This window comes from Hippopotamus amphibius, chromosome 3, assembly GCF_030028045.1.
Source record: "Hippopotamus amphibius kiboko isolate mHipAmp2 chromosome 3, mHipAmp2.hap2, whole genome shotgun sequence".
In the NCBI taxonomy this organism is placed as follows: Eukaryota; Metazoa; Chordata; class Mammalia; order Artiodactyla; family Hippopotamidae; genus Hippopotamus; species Hippopotamus amphibius.
This window is the reverse complement of record NC_080188.1, coordinates 30,894,849-30,909,304: the sequence shown is the minus strand read 5'-3', so window position 1 is coordinate 30,909,304 and position 14,456 is coordinate 30,894,849. Positions and strand designations below refer to the sequence as shown.

The following is a 14,456-nucleotide window of genomic DNA, read 5'->3' as shown; positions in this document are numbered from 1 at the left end:
TGTCAGAAAAAATTTGGAGAGTGCAAATAGCAAAACAGAACAAAATAAATTTTGTTCATAATTCCATTGCCCACAAGCATTTTACCTGCTATTTTATTTGAAGCTTTTTATTTATATCTACATACTCAACCTTATTTAGAGGTCCCATAATACAGAGGTTAGAAGTACAAGTTCTGAAGTCAGATTGTCTGTGTTCTAATCGTGGCTGTGCCACCATTCTCATTGGACACGTTACTTCTGTTTCTTTAGTGTTGTCCTTATCTGTAAAATGTGAATGGTAATCTTAGTACCCACTTCATAGGATTGTTTTGAAAGGCTAATAAATTAGATCATTCACGTAAATGCTTCGGGCAGTGCCTGGCATATTAGTTAACACAGTCTCATCTGCTGCTGTGGCTAGTCGTTGTCATTGCCATCATCATGAGTGGCAGGAGCACTAGTGCTAGTAACATTTAATCTGCTGTCAGACTGAGTTCGTGGATGTTATTGAGAAAAGTGTGTTTCATAATATTCATTGAGAAGCTTATCAATGGGGTAAATTTAACAGCTGATACCTTTTTATATTCACAGGGGTCAGGAGAGTGCTGGTATTGTGACCAGTGATGGGAATTTGATACCAACATTCAAAACACACAAGGTATATTTAAACATTAAAAAATGTTGAGTGTAAAAATAACAATAGCCCAAAGATAACTAATATATAGTGGTGAGGGGAGGAACTTTGAATAAAAATAATTTGTGTTTAAAAGTGTAGTTGACCCTTGAACAACACAGGTCATGGACGCTGACCTTCGTGCAGTCCAATATCTGCATATATCTTTTGACTCCCCCAAAACTTAACCACTAATAGCCTACTGTTGGTGGGAAACCTTACTGATAACATAAACAGTTGATTAATACATATTTTGTATGTCATGTGTTATGTACTGTTCTTACAATAAAGTAAGCTAGAGAAGAGAAAATATTATTAAAATCATCAGGAAGAGAAAATATGTTTACAGTACAATACTGCCTTGATCAATACAATAAGCTTATGTTGTTTTTTTACATGATAAATGGTCTGTCAGTACCTATGCTAATATAGTCTTAAATGATACAAAACACTGTAGATGTTATATGTATTACTAACACTAGACCTCAAAAATGAAAAGATAATGTGAAAAAATTCATGTTCATAGGTATAACGATTCATGCATTGATAACAAAGAAGCAGCAATATGATTGCTTTCAGGTTACCTAGCCTATACACTAATAAATGAATTGTTATATAAAGTATCACTCACTTTATGCAATACCAGTCTTGTACATGATGTTCTACACAATGACTACTTAGGCAATGATGATGGCGGTGACACAAAAATGTCTCATAAATAAGGTTTTTGCCATACAGTTATTAGATTTTCACAAGAAGACTCACACATCCACAACAGATGTTTATTAACTGTACAGTGTGATGATTATTCACTGTTCATTAAGTTGAAGTAGATCATCATAAAGGTCTTCATCCTAGTAGTCTTCATTCATAATGAGTAGGCTGAAGAGGAAGAGCAGGGGTTGGTCTTGCTGTCTCAGGTGTGGAAGAGGTGGAGGAGGTGGGGGGGGAGGCAGGAGAGGCACGCAGACTGTGTGTAACTTGATGGAAGTACATCCTAATTTTTCTGTCTGACTTTTTTGCCTTTTTATTTCTCCCAAAATGTTTCCACATGGTACCAATCCTTCCACGGTTTGCTTTAGTTTCACTGCCTGTATCATAGAAGGGTCCATGTTGTAAAAGAAGTCAGAAACAGTCTTGAATAATTGGTACCCTCCTGCCAGATTGTCAGTTTGTTTCTGGCACTGCTGCTTCTGATTCTTATTCCTCATCATATGGCACTGGTTCGAAAGCACTCATCTCCGTCGAGTCATCTTCTGTTAATTCCTCTGGTATGGTGACTATTAGCTCTTGAATTTCTCCACGATCTCTTTCTTCACCTTCGTCCCCCACCATTTTTACTTATTTATTTATTTATTTGCTTTTCTTTTTCTTTTTTTTTTGCCATCTCCACAATCTCTTTCATGATTTCCTTGATTGGTTCTGTCGTACATCCTGTGAAGTCATGCACAACATCTGGACACAGTTTTCTCCAGCAGAAATTTATCGTTTCAGTCCCGATGGCTCTTACAGCTTTTTCTGTACCAACAATGGCATCTTCAGCGGTGTAATCCTTCCAGGCTTTCATGCTGTTCTTTCTGTTGGGGTTGTCTTCCATGGCATTGACAGTCCTTTCCATAGAGTACCATGTGTAATGAATGTCCTTGTGATCCCCTGATATAGAGGCTGAATTAGAGATATGGTTGGGGGCAAGCACAGCACACCACGCTGACCACTTGGGTTTGACAGTGTTAGACTCATGGGGTTCTGGGTGGCCAGGGGCATTGTCCAGTATCCAAAGAACTTTAAAAGGCAGTCCCTTACTGGCAAGGTGCTTCACAGATAAAGCATTGATGGAACCAATCCAGGAAAAGAGTTCTTGTTGTGCAGGCTTTCTTGTTGTACAACCATGAGTTAAGACTAGTAGCTGCTGTTTATCTTTTCCCCTCAGGGCTCCAGGGTTAGCAGCTTTATAGATAAGGGCAATCCTGATCCTAAACCTGACTGCATTTACACGAAACAGGAGAGTTAGCTTATCCCTTACTGCCTTAAATCCTGGTACTTGCATTGCTTCACTTCCTTACTGATAAACGTCCTCTGTGGTATTTTTTTTTTCCCCACAATAGGGCACTTTTGTTTCCATTAAAAAACCCTGTTCAGGCAGATACGTTTCTCCTCAGTGATTTTCTTACTGCTGTCTGGGAGCTTGTCTGCTGCCTCTTGGTCCACAGAAGTTACTTCTCCTGTTATCTTGACTTTTTTTTTTTTTAAACAAATTTATTTATTTATTTATTTTATTGGCTGTGTTGGGTCTTTGTTGCTGTACGCGGGCTTTCTTTTTTAGCTGCGGTGAGTGGGGGCTACTCTTCGTTGTGGTGTGTGGGCTCCCCATTGCCATGGCTTCTCTTGTTGTGGAGCACGGGCTCTAGGCACGTGGGCTTCAGTAGTTGCAGCACATAGGCTCAATAGTTGTGGCTCACTGGCTCTAAAGCACAGGCTCAATAGTTGTGGCCCACGGGCTTAGCTGCTCCGTGGCACGTGGGATCTTCCTGGAGCAGGGATCGAACCCGTGTCCCCTGCACTGGCTGGTGGATTCTCAAACACTGTGCCACCTAGGAAGCCCATCTTGACATTTTTTAAGCCAAATTTCTTCCTGAAAGTATCCAACCATCCTTTGCTGGCATTTAATTCTGCATCTTAAATCCTTCACCTTCCTTTTGCATTGTCATCATATAATGACTACACTTTTTCTCGAATCGTATTAGATAGGTATGCCTTTCTTATAACAATCCTGCACCCACATAAAAGGGGCATTTTCAATATGAGATAGAAAGTGCAAGGTTTTTGTGCCTGCTGATGTAGCTGCAACAATGGCTTCACATATTTCCTTTTCTTTTTTTTTTAAACAATGGTCTTTATGCTGGATTCATTTATCTTGAAATGGTGGGGCAACCACAGCTGCACACCTCAGTCTACAGTAGACATCAGGCAATTCAACTTTTTCTTGTAAAGTCATGACTTTACTTCTCTGGAGCACTTTCAGCATCACTAAGCGGCATTTTGTATGAGTCCCACAGTGTTATTCAAGGTTTACGGTATTGCAGTAAATACAAAGAAAAATATGCAAGAACTAGGAGACAGAGGACACTTTTTACTGCAGTAAGCAACTTGATGTAGAGATGAATGGCTCACCTGGAGATGATTAATGTCACATGGCATTTTAAGTGGATACTTGCAACAGTTGAGCTCCCCACAGGATTAACAGGAGGTGGCTCTGAAATTATTACAGTAGTACAGTATGGACTACAGTTCATTTTATGCAGTTATGATTTAATACTGCACCTTTATGTTTGTTTATGTTTCTTGAAACAGCAAATAGCACAATTTATGGTGTGTGTTTGTTGTGTGCATAAGTTTTGATAAGTATTAACATTTTATAATAGGTTTGTATATATTTTGTGGTTGTAAATGATAGAATAGATGAGTATCTACATGTATTTTATGCATTCATGACATAACCAATTTTTTCTTAATTTTTTTCAGTTATTTCTAGGCTACACAGTTCATCTACCAGTATTTTTAAATTGTTGCAAATCTCCAAAAACTTTTTCCAATGTATTTATTGAAAAAATCCATGAATAAGTGGACCTGTGCAGTCTAAGCCAGTATTGTTCAAGGGTCAACCATTTCTATTTGTCATTTCTATTTTTATTTCTCTCCCAGTGATAATTTGCTAGACTAACTCAGACAAGTCATTTATTTGAATACTTTAACATGCTTTGAATTTAAAATTACAAATAATTTGGTTTATTGTATTTGACAAATGTTACCGCTTAGTAATCTGTTCTTCAATGTTTTATCAAAAAGTATCTTATAAAACAAGCAGTTCAACATTGTGAATACATTAAATGCCACTGAATTTTTCACATAATGGTTAATTTTATGTTATGTGAATTTCACCTCATGTATTTTAATGCTTCACAGTTCTTACAATTCGGTTAGTCTTTTTTTTTTTTTTTTAATAGATTAGAGTGCTGAAGCACAGAGATATTAAGTGAACTGCATTTTCTAATTTGGGATGGTCTGAGCAGAGACTTATAAAAATGCTACTAGTGTTTTTTTTCCTAAAATGAGCTTTTACTTTGACTTTGCAAGGGAATGGGTCTTGTAAATCACGTCTTTACTGAAGACAATTTGAAGAAATTATATACTTCAAATCTTGGAATTGGACACACAAGGTACGCCACTACAGGAAACTGTGAATTAGAAAATTGCCAGCCTTTTGTTGTTGAAACACTTCATGGGAAAATAGCTGTGGCACATAATGGCGAATTGGTAAATGCTGCTCGCTTAAGGAAAAAGGTAAGGGTTTTTTTAATGCTTTTTTTCATGATTGTAGTAAATTACTGAAAAGAAATTATCGAGGAGCTTGGTAAAGGGTTTTATCCTATTGTTGCCACCTGTTATCTGACTGCAAAGAACAACTGTATCAGAATTACCTGGAGTACTTGTTATGATTACAATTTCTAAGATATTCCCCCCAGAGGCTGGGGTGGGGGTGGGGGCATTGCTGTGTCTGCATTTTAATATGTTCCTATGATTATTTTGATGTACTGCTTTAGAGTAGAGATTTGGAAGATTGATTTAATTATTCCCAGAACTTTGTCTTGCTCTCTTCTTAGTCTCTGGCATTGTCATTATAATAATACAGTGTTTTTGCTCCCAAATGAAAAAAAATTTTTTTATTCAATCAAAAAAATATAAATATGAGGTAAAATTATTTAAAAACTCACTATTTAGAGATAACCACTAAAAGTTCAAGTCCAAACAATGCCTAGTTTCTTATTTCTACACCTAACCCCTTACCCAGATACTAGACTTCACCTCTATACATTTTACTGCATCGGGGATGATCAGTGAGGATGGGTAGCTACCACCACCACCACCAGCAAACCTGAGCTGAGAGTCTACACTGCAGTGCCACTCTTATGGGAATGTGTCCTATTTGTCAGGAGTGCTGAGTGCTGAAAAAGTTAGAACCGCAATCCCAAACACTCTCGACTACCCCGCCTCCCTCCCCCCTCACCCCATTGCAGGTCTACATTCCTTCAAACTTAGTTTTCAAAAGCTTTCCTGTATACCTCCTAAAGAACGTTCTTCTTCGCTGTTTCAGAAGCTTCAGAGACTTCCCATTACCTCCATCAGTGGTTCTCCATTATTATATATACATACTTAGCATTGGTAGAATGCAGGATTTCATAACTAACCATCCATACAGTACCTGATCTCTTTCTACAATGGCAGGTTATTGGGTGAGGGGTGAGCTGAAGCTTTCCCCTCTAATGATTACAACTTCTCTCCTTTCTGAATAGCTTCTGCGTCATGGTATTGGTCTGTCAACAAGTTCTGATAGTGAAATGATCACCCAGTTACTGGCATATACCCCTCCTCAGGAACAAGATGACATCCCAGACTGGGTGGCAAGGTAATTATAAAACTAGGCTGAGCTTGCAGCTCTGGTAGTGAGAGCTTTGTCTTGCATATGTTTATAACTCATATTATTCATCTAATTATTTAATCGATTCCAGGATTAAAAACTTAATGAAAGAAGCACCCACAGCATACTCTCTGATTATAATGCACAGAGATGTGATTTATGCAGTACGAGATCCTTATGGAAATCGTCCTCTTTGTATTGGTCGTCTTATTCCTGTATCTGATATAAATGATAAAGGTAATGAACTTCAAAAGAAATATAATTTCATAATGCTTTCCCAAGTCTTTGTCCTACTATTGGCACACCCTGAAATCTTTAGGTATAAGGAGCTTATTGAGTAAAAGCTAGGTAAGAAAGAAAAAAATGGCACTTCGTTTGTAAACTACATTTCCTTGAGTATTTCTGAGGGTGAGCCACTTTTACTGCATTTAATGGACATTCCTGTTTTGTCCAGTCTGAATGGATTATTCATAGCCTTTGCCCAGCTTTTTCATTTGTGCAGTGATTTTCTTTGTGACTTATCAGATGTCTTATTCAAGCCGTGAAATCATGGATCATTAATTTTATATTTGATTCTAGTCAAATGAAGAGCCATGTGCTCTTAAAGTCACAGTAATGGATATTCTGTGAGCTCTTTTATCTATTTGGTGTTTCACTGTTCTCTTGATATAGGTAGCCTCTTTTTAAAATTTCTTGAATTCAGTAACTGAATCAATTGTCTTATGATTTACAGGAAAAAAATCTTCAGAAACAGAAGGATGGGTGGTGTCTTCAGAATCTTGTAGCTTTTTATCTATTGGTGCGAGGTAAGTTTTATCTCACTTGGCAGTTCAACTTTACCCACATCAATAAAAAAAATTTTTTGTTGTTTCTGATGTCTGCAAGAATACATGTATAAATGCAGTTTCTTTTGTACATTGTGCTCAGCAGTTGCACTGACATTAATGTCCCAGTAATACCTTCTAAGCCTGGGACTGGCATCGTGTTTTCAAAATACCATGAGACTTATTTTAGAAAGGAAGAATCTCCTCAACAAGTAATAGTTCTGAGCAAAAAATTTAAGCCAGGAGAAAAATGTTCTCTTTAGCCTTCATGCTTTTAAAAATCAATAAAATATAGGGCTTTTATTTTTTTAAATTCTAAATTCGGATTTAGGGGTAACAGGTTTATAGAAATTACTGCTAGAGGAACACTACTTGATAATTTTTTAAGCCAGCAGACTTTGTATTAAACTGAACCATTTTTCCTTTTTAAGGGAAGGGACTCCGTGTGCTTTATAACAGATAATTCGCCTTAGGGACTGATTTATTTAAAGTCTTTTTTAATATTGTTTCCCAAGATATTACCGTGAAGTCTTGCCTGGAGAAATTGTGGAAATATCCAGACATAATGTCCAAACTCTTGATATTATACCAAGGTCTGAAGGAAACCCAGTGGCTTTCTGTATCTTTGAATATGTTTATTTTGCAAGACCAGATAGTATATTTGAAGGTAAGTAAAATATCTCTAACTATTGATATAAATCTATTATTTATCTCATTGAAACATGGCTGTTCTTGGGCCCAAAGGCTTACCTGGCTCTTTGAAGGCACATAGTTTACATGTTGTGAATTTTGGGACTGAGCCTACAAGTCATAAGATCACAGTTTTTCCTTTTCATATGACTCTTGGATTTTGTTTTCCTTTCAGGAGTAAGGATTATGATTTTCAGATATGTATGGAGGTTCATTTTTTTTTTAAAGAGTGATTTCCCCCAGTTTATGTATTTCCAGTGTAGTGGTTTTTTTGTCTTGCTTTTTTTTTAGCTTTTCTCTATAGAATTGAGTTCTAACAAGCTAGTTTCTTAGAATAGTGATATTATGCTGTGCTATATCATACTAAGTAAAAATTTATTTTCTTTTCCAAACATTCCAGACCAAATGGTTTACACAGTAAGATATCGCTGTGGTCTGCAGCTGGCAGTTGAAGCCCCTGTGGATGCAGATTTGGTTAGCACTGTCCCGGAATCTGCTACGCCTGCTGCTCTTGGTTACGCAGCAAAGGTATTTTCTCTTAATTAACACACAGTGAACTGCTTATTTAGCACTGGGATTAGAAATCCATGTATATAAAGAGAAACTCATCAGTTTATTTTAAGGAAAAAGAAAGTGTTGGTTCCTTTACAAGAGTTACTTATTTTCCAGCCTTTTCATTCAGTGGCACTGTTTTTTAATGGGTCCACAAAAAGTTCACCGAAAGACTAGGAAAATGATCCCCTTCATTTTAGAAAGATAATATTCATGACTATATGTAGAATTTAGTGGTAATATTTACTTATTATGAAGTACCCTCACAAGCCACTGGTATGTTTGTTCCGTAGTGAGTGTGGGTGGTAATAAAGCTGTTTATGTTAATTTTGTATAATGTTCTTAGTACTATGCTTAATTTCATTTTTCATAACCAGGTAGATTACGTAATTATAGTGATCTGGGGTATAATATCCAACATTCACTATGTTGGAAAGTTCAGTTTATGAATTTTTGAAAGAAATAATATGCATATATTTTAGAGAAGTATTACCTTGTTAGATGGATAAATCACCTCCTGTACCTCAGAAAGCATCTCCTTAGCCTACGGGTTTTAATTCATTTCCTGCTGACAATTTTTAAATATGTGAATTTTTCTGACAATGATTTATTCTTTGTCATGTGTTCACATTTCTTAGTGTTTTCTTCCAAGATAAATAATAGTATTTGTTTAAGAAAGAAGTATTACAAATTCTAGCAAAATTAATCATTTTTCCCACTAAGTAGAGGACTTTCAGTAATTTTTCTTTTTGCCTTTTCTTCCCTACAGTTTAAATAGTGAAGGAAAATTGTAACCCGATGATGGAGAGCTCAGAATAACAACCACAGTTAAAATTTTTACAGATATGTTATAACGGAAGCATGAGCTAGAGAAAACAAGACCCTAAATTTCTCTGTATATGTACTGCTCATTGTCCTTTTATTCCTTCTCTGTTAGTGTGGGCTTCCATATGTGGAGGTGCTATGTAAAAACCGGTATGTAGGAAGAACATTCATTCAGCCAAACATGAGGCTAAGACAACTTGGTGTTGCGAAAAAGTTTGGAGTATTGTCGGACAACTTTAAAGGCAAAAGAATTGTTCTTGTAGATGATTCAATTGTGAGAGGCAATACCATCTCACCCATAATCAAATTGCTCAAAGAATCTGGTGCAAAAGAGGTAAGTAATATTAAAACACCTATCCTAAAGCACCAATAATTACAATATGATAAAATCATTAAAATTTTATGTTAACATTTTTATAAACCTAATTTTAAAACTAACAAACCACAAAATAGAACGCTTTTAAATTTGTGAAGTATTGATTACTTTTTCATTCTGAAGATACAGAAGCAATTCTAGTGTAATAAATTTGATACATTAGATTATATTTTCAAATCTTAAAGCTTATTCTAACTAAATATTTCAGTAATTCAAATTACTGAAGTGAGATATCATTTACAGCTAATAGTTGATCAGATTTAGAAATAAAATCTATTTTGGAGGAAATAGTATAGAAAGCAGTATGACAGTCTATTTAGAAAGCAAGTTCAGCATCCATTACAGTAGTATAAAAGAACAGACACAAATAAATAAACAAAAGAACTGGAAATAGCTTATATATCTACCAGCAGGATATAATTTAGTAAATCAATACATCAGTATGAAGAAATACAATGCAATGATTAAAAACTATAATTATGAAGACTGTAAAACCTGGAAAATCTTTGCTGTTATAGGAAAGGTAAAAAGTAAATGTGGATGCTGATTACAGCTGTGTAAATGTTCCTGACAAAAGGCAAAAAATGATGATAGATAAAATAATAGATGAACATAGCTCTTTGTAGTAGTAAGGTTTTTATCACATCCTGTTAGATGTTATTTTTCTTTTTAAAATGGTAAAATAAGAGGTAGGCAAAAGTGCCATTCAAGTGTTAGAAGAAAAAAATGAAGGTGGTCCTAGGAATGTAACAGATGAGAAATGAGAGATCAGACGAAAGAAATGTCCTTTTAAGTAGGTGACAGAAGGAAACAGTGGGCAGCTCTGTAAAAAGAACCCTTTACGGGTGGCTAACATTTTGAAATTCTTGTCTAGGACACTTTGGAGTCTAGAACAGGGCTGCTCAAGTAGGATTCTTGGTAATGAATTAATTCTGAAAGTAGTTCTGACTGAACACTGGAGTTCTATATGTATATCACATGATTTTCCAGGATTCTTTTCTACCTATTATTGTGAAAGAAATTTTTTACTGTGCTTTATTACCCATATGTTGTTAAAATATTCTGTAAAACAATTTTATATTTGTCGATGACAGAACTTTGCATAATTGTTCTTTCAGTGAATGTCAAACTAATGAATGTGTAAAATGATTTCTTTCCAAGGTACACATTCGTGTAGCTTCACCACCAATTAAATATCCATGCTTCATGGGAATAAACATACCAACAAAAGAAGAGCTTATTGCCAATAAACCAGAATTTGAGCATATCTCAGATTATCTAGGTAGGTATTACAGTTTCTGTAAACTTTTATTCATTTATTAACAGAAAATCCAAGCTTGTCAATCTTTACACTTTTTAAAAAAATAGTGTTCAATATTTGGATGTTGTATATGTTGAGCAGATGAATAGTGAGAGAGCCTGAGGTGTATGGACACCAGTGTGTACTGTGATGGACAGCTAGGCTAAGGTGAGATCAGAGGTGAAGGAAGAAAGGCTCTCCTAGTAGAGAGAACTGCATATCCGTTAAAGCCTCCCAAAGGTCAGATCAGAAGGAAAACAAAAGCAATTTCACCACAGATTCTAATAGAATAATTTGGATGTGGGTACAAATCAAAAAGTAAAAAGCTTGTGTAAGCTTATCTTTAATAATGACGTCAGAAGACTTGGAGATGGAGGTTATCCTTAATAAGACGTCTGCCTTTCAAATTCAGGTGAGGTATAAACTATGAATAACATACACATTCCTCCATGTATGGTACCTCTACAGTAACTGTATACGACTGGTGTTTCTCTTGACTGGTCATGCCTGGTCATGCCTGTACCTTACCAGTTAAATATGTTGAATATCACCCAACTGATATATTGTGAGCACTCACTTTTTGCCAAGAACATATCTATATTATCATAATAACATCACAAAGGTGCTATAATTAGGCAGTATTTCCCTTATCTGATAGATGAAAAAAATAGACTTAGGAAAAGTAAGTGACCTTGAGCTTAAATTTGAACCCAGATCTTCCTGACTTCAAAATCTATTTTTCAAGAAAATGATTCCTGAAGCCTTCTGAATCCATTCTAGGTTTGAATCCTCCACTGCTATTTTAAATTGTTATCATTTAAATTCCAATTTAAAATTTAAAAAAATAATAAAAGCCCTGAGTTTTATCACTTCTCCAGCCACCGCCACCACCACCACCACTCCTTTTTTTTTTTTTAAAGAGAGGCTAACAGAGGGAATTCCCTGGCAGTCCAGTGGTTACAACTCCAAGCTCTCACTGCTGAGGGCCCGGGTTTGATCTCTGGTCAGGGAACTGAGATCCCACAAACCACGTGGCCAATAATAAATAAGTAAATACATTTTTTAAAAATAAATCTTTAAAAAAAGAGAGAGAGGGGCTAAAGGAGAAATTTTTATTCTGGCTTATGTTTTTCTATTTGTAACTATTCTCTGTTAAGGCAGCTCTTCCTTTCCAAAGAAAGTCTCATGATCTTTTTTCTCCTCTTTCCCCCTGTAGGAGCAAACAGTGTTGTGTATCTGTCAGTAGAAGGACTGGTTTCATCTGTACAAGAAGGGATAACATTTAAAAAACAGAAAGTGAAAAACCAAGATATTATGGTTCAAGAAAATGGGAATGGTCTGGAATGTTTTGAAAAGAACGATCACTGTACAGCTTGTCTGACTGGAAAATACCCTGTAGAACTGGAATGGTAGCTGCAAAGGGCAGACATGATGTTTCAAAACATAAAGTTGGTGGAGAAGTTGTAGTGGTTACACCTCCATTTACTGTTACTCAGTTGGTACAGTGTGAAATGCCACATGCTCGTGTTATGCTTTGAGATTTTTTTTCTGAAAAGGGTACCAAAGTGCCATGATTTCTTTAGTAATCCTAGATAAATATTTTGGTATTATCTAGGAACTTGGATGATCCTTTCAGTTTTATTTAGTAGTTTAGTACTTTTATTTTTAGCGATTGTATACATTTAACTTCAGATCATCAACACAAATGCAACAAATCAGTAAATTTCTGTTTTAGAGAGGATTGTCTGGTACTCTACTCTCCCACAGGTTCTTAGAGAATTTTGTGGAATGTTTGAGAGTTATTAAATTCAGTTATGGCATATTTTCATAATTGAACCTTGCTAATTGCATATCATACAATAATATGTGGTATTTTTTTTTCACTCAAGCATTGGCTAGGCTTTTTCACCTGGTCAGAGAAGGCAGGTGGTACGTGGCATTTGCCAGGTCCATGGTTTAAAGAGTTTGCAAGAGGTTAGACTAAGGTGCTGTGATGCAAACAGGACATGTGAGTTAAATATAACATTTCATGCAAACCTTGAATCCATTATACCCCAAAGTTATCTAGCATCTTGAGTTCTTTTTAAAAAAAAAAAAGAAACATACCTCTTTGTGCCTCACTTTCCCCACCTGTGCAGTGAGGTGCTTATATTATTAAATTAAATAACTAGCAGCAGTTATTTTGCTGGTTAAAGCCATCATTCCACCCCTCAGTTTTAAGACAGTGCATTTTGAAATGTTGGCTGTGGTCTGCAATTGAGATTTCAGAAAGGAGACATAAACAGCAATGATTTGCACCCTTTCTTTGAGATGCCCTAAGAATGATTGTAAAAACATGCAAAAAATTTTCCTACATTTGACTAGAAAGTATGATCCATACTACTTAGTGCCCTTATAGTAAAAGCCCAGCAAGTAACCTAGTACATTTGAAGTAAAAAATATTTTTTTAGATTCTAACAAAACTTTTATCAATTTGATTATATGCCTTTTTAATGAAGTAATTGATCACTTTCAAACGTGTGTATGCAATGAGATGATCAAGTAGGCACACTGTAGGGGCCAATTTTAAGGAACAAGGAGACAACAACTTTTTCCAGTTAGCGTGCTCATCTAATTCCAAGCAGCAACTTACCACTTTTTCTACTTTGTTTTATTGGGATCTAATGAGTTAGATTTTTTTAAGGTTTTTGTTTGTTAACGTCTGAGATTTAAAACTTTAAGATGACTTGCCCTCAACCCTTGTTTATGTAAGGTTTTTAAAACATGAAAGTGTTTGTTCCTGTGTTATTACCATGACTTGGTGTACATAGTGTCCAAATCCACCTAGAATTGTAATATTTGTTAATAACCATAATCTTTTGTCTTCATTTGGTTTTTAGTTTCATGTGTTGTAGCATGGCAAACCAAGAGAAAATCTTGACAGGTCTTTAAGCCCATGTGCAGCAGGTAGCAGTGGGTCAGATAACCCTGTGGTGGTGACACAAGCAAACTGGCATTTGAATAAAGCCCTGGGACTATTTACGTATACAGCCTCTTGTCTTGGATGTATTCCTCATGGCAGCATGGAGGAGGCAAGACCTATGGGTTATTTTTGAACCAGCCTTACTTAACATTTGGATTTTTTAAAAACAAGAGACTCAGGGAAAGCACTCAACCAAAATCTCTGATTTGACTTTTGTGTTTTATTTTGTTTTATTGAGATGCTTTTATAAAGGAGAATGGTACTGTGACAGTTTGGTAATTCTACAGATTTCTTACTCTTTCTCCATCATGGCCTTTTATTTCACAAGTTTCTGAAATGTGAATTACAATTTTATACCAGTGTAATCTCAAATGTTTAACTGCTTTAAATTTATATAGGTATTGTAAACTGCAGAGAAAATGAGAAATGTGTTTTCACAGGATCTATATTGTGAACTGAAGTAAGTCGACTTTCGTGACTTCCTTGTGATGCATTGTTGACAAATATATGTAACGAGTACATTTAAATATGTGTGTGTACTTTTTCTAAATAGCGACTTTTAGGTAGTGCACTATGGTGAACAGCACAGTGACAGTCACATCCAGGATCCACTCTTGGCACCGGCTAGTCATAGCTTATTTCTCTGATTCAGGCATTTCAGTAAATAGGCCATCTTTTATGAACCCAGCAAAACTGCTGGCTGAGGAGGAGGGATGAATAAAGTAATTAGAAATGCAGCACCAAGTAAGCACCATGATAGTGGTAAGTTCTGTGGAAACACTAGCAAGAACAGGGAGGG

The 14,456-nt window shown here is 35.8% G+C and overlaps 1 protein-coding gene across 1 annotated transcript in view; it reads left to right on the top strand.

Annotated features, from left to right (window-relative positions):
* The window catches only part of PPAT (phosphoribosyl pyrophosphate amidotransferase), a 50,727-nt gene extending 36,559 nt beyond the window's left edge, over window positions 1–14,168 (top strand). Inside the window, exons 2-11 of the mRNA XM_057729846.1 lie at window positions 571–637; window positions 4,787–4,993; window positions 6,004–6,116; window positions 6,220–6,365; window positions 6,862–6,934; window positions 7,468–7,619; window positions 8,043–8,170; window positions 9,132–9,353; window positions 10,557–10,677; window positions 11,912–14,168. Of these exons, the coding sequence (XP_057585829.1) occupies window positions 571–637; window positions 4,787–4,993; window positions 6,004–6,116; window positions 6,220–6,365; window positions 6,862–6,934; window positions 7,468–7,619; window positions 8,043–8,170; window positions 9,132–9,353; window positions 10,557–10,677; window positions 11,912–12,108 (1,426 nt within the window). The 3' untranslated portion in view covers window positions 12,109–14,168. The remainder of the gene's footprint in view (window positions 1–570; window positions 638–4,786; window positions 4,994–6,003; window positions 6,117–6,219; window positions 6,366–6,861; window positions 6,935–7,467; window positions 7,620–8,042; window positions 8,171–9,131; window positions 9,354–10,556; window positions 10,678–11,911) is intronic.
* The last annotated feature ends 288 nt before the right edge of the window (window positions 14,169–14,456 follow it).